Source organism: Nicotiana attenuata, chromosome 3, assembly GCF_001879085.1.
Source record: "Nicotiana attenuata strain UT chromosome 3, NIATTr2, whole genome shotgun sequence".
Taxonomy (NCBI): domain Eukaryota; kingdom Viridiplantae; phylum Streptophyta; class Magnoliopsida; order Solanales; family Solanaceae; genus Nicotiana; species Nicotiana attenuata.
The window spans coordinates 23,633,714-23,643,951 of NC_031991.1; the positions used below are offsets into that span (position 1 = coordinate 23,633,714).

The following is a 10,238-nucleotide window of genomic DNA, read 5'->3' on the forward strand; positions in this document are numbered from 1 at the left end:
GCGGTTATACAGTAGCTTTGTACATAAATACAGTTTTGTACAGTGGAATATACACAGAAAATTCTCTCCATTGTTGCCTTCTTCTCTGCATGCTCCTTCTTCTTAATCCTCTACCTCAATTCTAACATGGTATCAGAGCGGGATTAGAGATCCGTGACTCGATCTAAGCTGCCATTGAAGCTGGAACAGAGTAAGAGTAATTGGATTCAGAACTCGAAGAAATCAATTTCTCAAAAATTCAAGCAAGTGAAACAGAGCAGCCATGGGAGATACATCTGCAGACACACCTGTAAATCCGGAAGTAATTGGAGCTGGAGTTACAGGAACAAGTAGATCTAGTATTGGTGTTCAAGCTTGCAATGAATTTGGAGTTGATTTGCTGCACAATCACCCTTTGTATCTCGGACCTTCAGATACATGTGGAGCACAACTCATTTCCTTTCAGCTGACAAGTACGACCAATTACACTCTGTGGAATCGCTCGATGAGAATAGCTTTACGCGGGAGGAATAAACTAGGGCTTGTAGAAGGAACATGGAAAAAGAAGAAATTTCATGAAAATCTATGGGAGCAATGGGAAAGATGCAATGCAATAGTACTTTCCTGGCTCATGAATGCTGTAACTCCGAAATTATTTGGAGGAGTAGTATATGGATCTGATGCACAGGCAGTGTGGGAAGATCTTCGTGAGAAATTCAATAAAGTTGATGGCTCTCGATCATTCAATCTACATATGGAAATAGCAACACTGTATCAAGGTACATCTTCTGTTTCTGAATATTACACAAAATTGAAAGATCTCTGGGATGAGTTTGAAGCACTAATCCCGGCTCCATGTGATTGTGAAAGGTCTAGGGATTATGTGAATCATATGAAAATGCAGAAATTATATCAATTTCTGATGGGATTAAATGAGTCTTATTTCCAAGCTAGAAACCAAATTCTTATGATGTACCCTTTATCTTCAGTTAATAAGGCATATTCCATGATCATGAGTGATGAAAGTCAAAAATCCATAGCTGCTACAGCAATGAATTTAAGCTTACAATCTAATGCTATACCTGAAAACTATGAACCAACTGCACTGCTTGCCACAAGACCTAATGGTTTTCAACCAAGCTTTCAGCCTAATACCTTTCAGTCCAATAACTTTCAACAAACTGGAAATTACCAAAAACCTAGGAGAAACAACAATGAATTTTGTGATTACTGTAAAAGGAAAGGTCATAGTAGAGAGAACTGTTGGAAACTCAATGGTTATCCACAAGGTTCTAAGTTCAAGAAGAAAGGGGGAGCATCTGTATACAATGCAGTAGCAAATGAGCCAAACCAGAACAACCTTGTGCAGGCTCAGGTCTTCGCACAGATGCAGGGTCAGCTGATGCAGACTCAACCACAAACAATGATGCAGAGGCAACCTTCAAACACCAGCAGTAGTAACTTTCAACAGCCCATAGCCTGTTCTTTCACAAAGGAACAATATGAGCAAATACTACAAATGTTAAACAAAAGTTCAGGACCATCTACATCTCCAAATATGACCAGTGCAACAGGTATCAGCAATGCTTTTCTAGTAGATACTGCCAATAAACCTTCTCAGGTATGGATAATTGACACAGGGGCCACTAATCATACGGTTTCTGATCTTAGAGCATTATCCAATATTGAAGAAGTTAAATCTAATAGTCCTAGAAAAGTACACTTACCTAATGGAGATGTGGTCTCAGTTACACATATTGGTACTTGTCCAATCTCAGCAAGGAGCATAATTAGGAGTGTTCTTTATGTCCCACAGTTCAAATACAATCTCCTCTCAGTGTCAAAGTTAACCAAGGATCTGCAGTGTTGTATTGCATTTTATTCTGATTTTTGCCTATTTCAGGATCTTTACAATGGGAAGGTGAAGGAGATTGGTAAGGAAACAGAAGGGCTATACATCCTAAGACTACAGGAAGCTGAGAATTATATTGAGAAGGCCTTGACAGTCAATAAATCTGAAAGAGTTGACACAGAACTGAAGGATAAAGGAGAAGACAACATCAGCTTATGGCATAGAAGATTAGGACATGTTCCTCCTATGATTCTGAAGAAACTATTCACAATAAAACATGATAAGTGTGTCAATGTAGTGAAGAGTTGTCATGTGTGTCCTTTAGCTAAGCACACTAGACTTCCATTTCCTATTAGCAATATTAAAAGTACTCATTGTTTTGAATTGTTACATGCTGATGTATGGGGCCCCTATAGGGTATTTACATTTGATGGAAATAGATACTTCTTAACCTTGGTGGATGATTTTTCCAGAATGACCTGGCTGTTTCTTTTGAAATTAAATCAGATGTATGTGTGGTGCTGAAATACTTTTTGCTCTATGTGAAGAATCAATTCAGCAGTAGTGTCAAAATGATCAGAACTGACAATCGCACAAAATTCACTAATTCAACATGTGCAGATTTGTTCAAGGAGTTTGGAATAATTCATCAAACAACATGTGCCTATACCCCTCAGCAAAATGGAGTAGCTGAGAGGAAGCATAGACACATCCTAGAAGTTGCCAGAGCTATGAGATTCCAAGCTCATATTCCTCTCAAGTACTGGGGCCACTGTGTGTTAAATGCTGCGTATATCATAAATAGGATGCCTACTCCAGTTCTAGGTGGATTAACTCCCTTTGAGAAGCTGTACAACAGAAGTCCTTCATTAAAGCACATTAAAGTTCTGGGGTGCTTATGCTATGCAAAGAATGTGCAAGAAAAGGACAAGTTTATGAGTAGGGCAATACCAGCAGTGTTAATGGGCTATTCTGGAACACAAAAGGGATACATTCTTTTACATCTCACTAACAGTACTTTCTTTGTTAACAGGGATGTTATATTCAGGGAAGATGTCTTTCCCTTTCAACATTCTAAATCAAAGCACCTTCCTATTTTTGTTCCACAGTCAGAATCAGACTATATTCCTGCTCCTGCACCAGGGACCATGGCTCCAATGTTCCAAATCTCCACTGATAGTCCTTCCTCTACTGATGATATGCTCAGTGCTGATGGCATTGAGGAAACTCAAAGGGAGACTCACCAAGCAGCAAGTTCAGAGGAGACTCAGCAGACTGTATTACCACATATAGTGCAATCCCAAGATCAAAGTCTTCATCCAAACAGTGCAGACAACCAGCTTAATGGGGTAAGGAGATCTTCTAGAGAGAAGTGTCCACCTATATGGATGAAAGACTTTGTGTCTCTGAATGTGCATTCCTCAGTACCATACTCTATAGCAAATTATGTGTCATATGGTAGACTGTCCTCAAAGTATCAATCATACTTAGCTGCCTTCTCTACCATAGCTGAACCTACTAAATTTGCTAAAGCTTGTCAAGATCCTAGGTGGGTGGAAGCTATGAAATCTGAGATTGAAGCACTGGAAAGCAACCATACTTGAGACATTGTATCACTCCCAGAGGGTAAGACTCCTATTGGTTGTAAGTGGGTATATAAAGTGAAGTACAAAGCATCAGGTGAAATAGAAAGATTCAAGGCAAGACTAGTTGCAAAAGGCTATAGTTAAAAGGAAGGCATTGACTATCAGGAAAACTTTTCTCCAGTGGTGAAGATGGTGACAGTCAGAACTATTCTATCTATAGCTGCTGCTCAACATTGGCACATCCACCAAATGGATGTGTACAATGCATTCTTGCAGGTAGATCTCTTCGATGAAATTTACATGCAACTGCCTCCAGGATTCAAGAGCCAAGGGGAGTCACAACCAGTATGTAGGCTCATTAAATCCTTATATGGCCTTAAGCAGGCTCCCAGGCAGTGGAATGAGAAGCTTACTGAAGCCTTATGCACTTTTGGTTTCATTCAGAGTCAGCATGATCATTCTTTATTTGTAAAAAGGAGCACAGAAGGCATAACAGTAGTACTTGTTTATGTAGATGATATGTTGATTACTGGGTCACAGCCGAAGCTAATTGAAGACACCAAAGCAGCATTACAGAAGGCTTTCAAGATGAAGGACTTGGGGGAGTTGAAATATTTTCTGGGCATAGAATTTGCAAGATCTGAGAAAGGCATTCTTATGCACCAAAGAAAATATGCATTGGAGCTTATCTCAGAACTTGGACTCAGTGCAGCTAAACCTGCAGCAACACCCTTGGAAATGAATATCAAGCTAACTACAAAAGAATTTGATGATCACATTGGAACAACAAACAATGAAGCTGATGAGCTGTTACCAGATCCTGGGGTGTACCAGAGGTTGATAGGGAAGCTACTTTATCTAACTATGACAAGACCTGATCTAGCATTCAGTGTCCAAACACTGAGCCAATTTATGCAGCAACCTAAGAGCTCTCATATGGAAGCTGCTACAAGGATTGTGAGATATGTTAAAAACCATCCAGGACAGGGACTTCTACTGTCAAGCAGCAGTAAAGGAGTCTTAGAAGCCTATTGTGATGCAGACTGGGCTGCTTGTCAGAACTCCAGGAAGTCTGTGACAGGATACTTGATCAAACTAGGAGATTCCTTGGTTTCATGGAAGTCAAAGAAGCAAACAACTGTCTCTAGAAGCTCTGCAGAAGCTGAATACAGAAGCTTAGCAGCTACTGTTGTTGAACTTATATGGCTAGTTGGACTGATCAAAGAAATTGGGATTGAAGTAGAGCTTCCTGTGAACATCTACTGTGACAACAAGGCAGCAATACAAATTGCTGCTAACCCAGTTTTCCATGAGAGGACAAAGCACATAGACATAGACTGTCACTTTACAAGGGAAAAAATACTACAAGGTTTAGTCAAAACAGAATATATCAGTACAAGAGAGCAGCAGGCAGACTTGTTAACAAAAGGATTAACCAAGGTTCAACATGAATACTTAAGTTCCAAACTAGGTGTGTTTGATGTGTTTACACTACCTAGTTTGAGGGGGAGTGTTGAGAATAAGGGCATAACTTGAATTAGTGAAATAGACAAAGGGTAGATTAGTCTATTTATGTCAAGTTAGTTAGTGGACCGTATAGAGAAAAGAAGGGCGGTTATACAGTAGCTTTGTACATAAATACAGTTTTGTACAGTGGAATATACACAGAAAATTCTCTCCATTGTTGCCTTCTTCTCTGCCTGCTCCTTCTTCTTAATCCTCTACCTCAATTCTAACATTTCCAACTTTATTTTGGAAAAACATGTATATAATTCCCAAGTTTTGGGATTTTGGCGCTGATTTTGGGATTTGAGATTTGAGATTTGGAATTTGGCCAAAATATGGGCAAAATTTATGGCCAAACATGAGTTTTGAAAATAATCCCAAATTTATTTTGGCAAAACTCATGGCCAAATGGGGCCCTAAGTTAGGCTTCGCCAAGCTAATTTTCAGACACGTATGCCAAAATTTCAGATTTGCGTGCCTAACATTGCTTTAAACTTGTAAAAGTTAGAAACTTCGACTATGGCTTAAATGGGGTCTTGAAATCGGCTCTATGTGCACTTCGCCCTGGCCAATCTCAGGAAGCAACATTAGAATGTGCCAACGTTTTCAGCGCTCAACAAGATAAGAATGTGCCTAATAAACATAAAAATCTTAATAATTAAAGTAGGACCTTTTCAAAAAAAAATCTATGCAACTATTGCTAGTTCAATTTTAGGAATATATTCAAAATCGATATCAGAAGTCGCCATCAGAGTTGTAAGGGTGCAGAGACCAGAAAGAATAGTTGTTGTGAAAATGGGGCAACAACCCATTTTCTTGAGCCATGGCCCCTTCATGTTAAGAATGATGGGCTCATGCAATTAAACTCCATTCCTTGTCCTTTTCACTGGCAACAAGCATATGTGCTATCAATTTTGGTCCTTCATGTTTCATGCATTGAATTAACGCCCTCTCTCCGCCCAACTGCTCAAACTTAAAATAGCCGGTAGACCGTAGATGTATAATATTTGTATAATCCATGTATAATATATGTATAATTTGTATATATTGTCTAAAAAAATAAATAGGCAATCTGCCGGCTATTTGAGTAAAGATCCCTTTGTCTTTCCAATAATCATGAACCTAGTTTGTATATGTCTATCTCTTCTTCGTATTCCTTTTCTTTTCCTTTTACTATAGCTATAAGTGTTTCAAATCTCTTGTGAGATCTAAGCTTAATTGCTCAGTGTACTTTAACCGGTCGTAACAGTAACATAACTATTTTTAGTTTATAGATTAGTAGTCTCATGTATTATGGACAATTAGCTGCATGTATAAAAAGCAACCTAAGAAAATTCGCCACTTATGTTTTCCTTCTATACTTCAATTAGATTCGCTACAAAAAGTCTAGCTTTTGTTGCAATAAATAAATCGCCACTAAATGTTGCCACAAAAAGTCTGATTCTTCCCCTAATTAGAGTTTTTTTTTTACATAGCATGTGTATTGTCATGGGCAGCTTTCCAGCCATGCCCCATGACCCCTTGAACGCACCCCATGGCGTCCTGGCAAGCCTCCCAATGCCCAGCGCCATGGTCGGCCCCGTGGTCTCGGCAGTGCCAAGTGACAAGCGCGCATGTGCCTCTATCGCCCCACCGATAGCCCACGCTAGCGCCTAGCGGCTGGCAGATGCCAACAGCGCCGCTCGCATAGACAATGTCGGGAAAACAGTTCATGATGATGCCAATAGCATCGCGCGCACAGACAATGCCGCGCGCGCATATCCTGATGCCTTGCCAGCGGCCAGCCGCACGCGGACTCCAAATAGTGTCGCGCGCGCAGACCCTGACGCAAAAGACAAAGATGCAACCAACAAACCTATTTTCTGCCTTGTAAAAAACTAAGTCATTTTCATTGTAAATATAGAGTTGTTGTATTTCATGTACTTCCATTATGTTTCTCTAGCTAATTAAGTCTAGTTCTAGTCTTGTAACTTTGGTTTATTTTTTAAGCATTATTAGGGGGGTTCAAGCAATCAAACTTTCTAGCAAGCAAACATTTCTCTGTACTGGTGTCTCTCTCCCTCGACACCGCGTAGCCTTTTGTAATAGCTTTTATTAATGCAATCAAGCTTTCATTCTCAATTCTCATTTCCATTTCTGCAATTGCTCTTGACATTGGTTTTCCCGTACGACACTGACAATCTCGTCTACCGTACGGATGGGACCTCAGTTGGCGGACAGAAACCGCACTCACATCGGTTGCTTAGCCTTACGTCGCCCTTCCAAGGAACCTCAAGAAGGCGCCGTGTAACAGTTGGTATCAGAGCCTAGGCTCGACATCAGACGAGGCATCATCTTTCCATTACCACCATTTCTGACCATGGTGAATCATGGGGACCGCATTGCAGCCCTCGAAGAGACGGTTGACGTATTACGACCCATCGTGGATATGGTGTCTGAACTAAGAACCAACCTAGTGCAAAGTTTGGACGACCTAGACCGCAGAATGCTCCAGGCCGAAGTTGACATAGAAAACATGAGTTGTGACTATGAAGGAGACCGCCAAACGGCAACCACAGAGGAAGTCGAAATTTATGGCAATTCGAGGACCTCCAACAGGAGCGCGCCAAGGATTTAGCTCATAAAGAACAAGAGGCAGACATGGTGACTGCCATGCAGCAAACCATAGACCAATTGACATGGGAACTCAATGTTGTCAATGCCGCTCTACAAAGCCTACTTCGAGGAGGCGAAAATCAGATCAGGGGTGTTATGAACCTCGCTCATGTGCCACAAAAGCTAAAAATTCCAGAGCCAAAGCCATACGACGGAGCTCGGGGTGCTAAAGAAGTGGAAAACTTTATCTTCGACATCGAACAATACTTCGATGTCGTAGGCGAGTTGGAAGAAGCCAAAAAGGTAGCAACTACTACTATGTATCTTCAGGGTGATGCTAAGCTCTGGTGGCGAGTGAAATACGAAGCCATCAAGGCCGGGGAAGATACTCTCAAGACATGGGCAGAACTGAATGCAGCCATACGCCTGCAGTTCTTCCCCGAAAACGTGGAGTACAATGCACGGAGAAAGCTACGAGAACTCCGCTAGACCAAGTCAGTGCGGGATTACGTGCGGGAATTCTCCGCGCTCATGCTAAACATACAGGATATGGGTGACAAAGACAAGTTCTTCACATTCCTACAAGGTTTGAAACCTCACTCCCGTTGGAGCTGCAAAGACAAAGGGTAGATACCCTCCCCAAGGCCATCCAAGCTACTGAATGCCTAGGGGATTATCACATGGAAACTCAGAAGGATAGCCTCAGCCGCCTGTCCGAGGGGGTTACAACGGGAGCCAACCTAGCAAGTGTGGCCCTAGCAGAAGTGGGGGAGATCGAAGTGCAACCAGATCCAAGACTCCTTCCTCAAGCAGCAACAGCGCTGCATCCGTCAACAACAATCAGGGGAGGAAACCCCCTTCAGAATGTCGCCACTGCAGCGGGCCACATTAGAACAATGAATGCCTACAGATACAGATCAACGCTCATCGGGTTGTTGAGGATGAGTCAGATGACGACTCAGACGAAGCAGAACAAGTAGGTGCCTTCAATGTAATTGTTGGTTCCATCCCTAATACTTTAGCGGGAACCAGTGTTGGTATCCCTAAGAAGGACTCATGCCCAATCGCCAAGAAAGGTAAAAGGAAGGCGGATGAGAGGCCTTCTCCTACCCAAGAGAGGACCTTAATGTTCGTCGAAATGAAAGTCAACGGCAAACCCATTCGGGCAATGATCGACACTAGTGCTACCCACAACTACTTAGTCTCGACTAGGTGAAGCGCCTCGGTCTAGTGGTATAAAAGAGTAAGGGTCATGTCAAGGCTATCAATTCACCACCCCAACCAGTGGGTGGAATAGCCAAAGAAGTGCCCATAAATCCTGGACCTTATGAAGGAAGATTCAACCTATGCGTCGCAATCATGGATGACTTCGAACTCATAGAGGGATTGGAATTCCTGAGGCAAACCCACACCATACCCGTAACATATGCCAACATGCTCCTGATGTTGGGAGAAAATGGGGCCAAGCCCCGCATCATACCATGCATGCCCATAAAGATGGCCGCTGAAAATATCTCGGCCATGTAGTTGATGAAAGGAGTCAAAAGACATGAACCTATGGTTCCAGCTACCCTTTGCAACAAGAATCAGAAGTCATATCATCGACTTTAGATGACTGATGACGCTCCTCGATGTGGGAAGACTCGTCAGGCAGACCAAAAGGACAAGTCGGACCGCTCATCACAAGCGGGACTTTTGGAGCCACTACATGCCCCAGAAATACCTTGGGAAAGTGTTTCCCTTAACTTCATCACATGATTGCCCAAAGTCGAAAACTTGCATCTATCTTGGTTATAATAGATCGGTTTTCCAATTATGCAGCCTTCATAGTAGCCCCACAAAACATATTAGCAGAAGATACATCTCGACTCTTCTTCTCGCACATTGTCAAATATTGGGGCCTGCCCAAAGACATCGTTAGTGGTCGCGACTCACGCTTCACTAGCAACTTCTGGACCCATCTCTTTAAGTGATTCAGGTCCAAATTGAGTCACAACTCAAACTTCCATCCACCATCAGATGACCAGACGGGACGGTTCTATGACATGCTGGAGGAATATCTTTGTCACTTTGCAATCGGATTACAACAACATTGGGTAAAGCTTTTGGATGCTGCTCCACTGTGTTTCAATTCTCAAAAGAGCCCCAATACAAACAAAATCGCTTTTGAAATTGTTATCGGACATCAACCGCTTCTCCTGCAAACGGTGAATGTATTAACCATGCCAAAATCTCCTCGAGCTGCCAACTTCTCGAGGGAATGGGAGCGCAATTTGGAGATAGTGCGGAGCTATCTCGTCAGAGCCCAAGAGCGGGCGAAAAGGTTCGCTGATCAGAATCTTTGCTTTGTCCAACACCAAGCAGGAGACAAAGTGATGCTAAACATCCCAAAGCGGTACTTGTTTGCATAGAGGACCCATGACCCTCGCCTACTGCAAAAACATATTGGGCCATTGTCCATTGAAAGACGCATTGGGAAATCCACATACCAGGTTGCCATCCCAGCTTGGTGGAAGATCCATCAAGTCTTCCATGTCAGTCGCCTGAGATCTCTTCGGAAAGACATGGACATCTGCTCAACGGCTGGCAGATGCCAACAGCGCCGCGCGCACAGACAATGCCCGGCGCATATGCCTCTGATATCGGTTGCTTAGCCTTACGTCACCCTTTCAAGGAACCTCGGGAAGGCGCCACGTAACAGTATAGAAGTTAAACTTCTA

At 42.4% G+C, this 10,238-nt stretch overlaps 2 protein-coding genes across 2 annotated transcripts; both read left to right on the plus strand.

Moving 5' to 3' along the window:
* On the plus strand, positions 263 to 3,435 carry LOC109224227. Its single transcript, XM_019388815.1, has 2 exons — positions 263 to 2,143; positions 2,305 to 3,435. The coding sequence occupies exons 1-2, from the start codon at positions 263 to 265 to the stop codon at positions 3,433 to 3,435; spliced, it is 3,012 nt and encodes a 1,003-aa protein (XP_019244360.1).
* Positions 3,607 to 4,953, plus strand: LOC109224228 (uncharacterized mitochondrial protein AtMg00810-like). The gene is made up of 2 exons (XM_019388816.1): positions 3,607 to 4,625; positions 4,785 to 4,953. Exons 1-2 carry the CDS (start codon positions 3,607 to 3,609, stop codon positions 4,951 to 4,953), a joined length of 1,188 nt encoding a protein of 395 aa, XP_019244361.1.

Coding starts and splice junctions, on each gene's coding strand:
- LOC109224227 (XM_019388815.1), top strand. CDS start 263: ATGGGAGATACATCTGCAGACACACCTGTAAATCCGGAAGTAATTGGA. Junction 2,144..2,304: donor ATGTAGTGAAGAGTTGTCAT/GTGTGTCCTTTA, acceptor TGATTTTTCCAG/AATGACCTGGCTGTTTCTTT.
- LOC109224228 (XM_019388816.1), top strand. CDS start 3,607: ATGGTGACAGTCAGAACTATTCTATCTATAGCTGCTGCTCAACATTGG. Junction 4,626..4,784: donor GTTGTTGAACTTATATGGCT/AGTTGGACTGAT, acceptor AAAAATACTACA/AGGTTTAGTCAAAACAGAAT.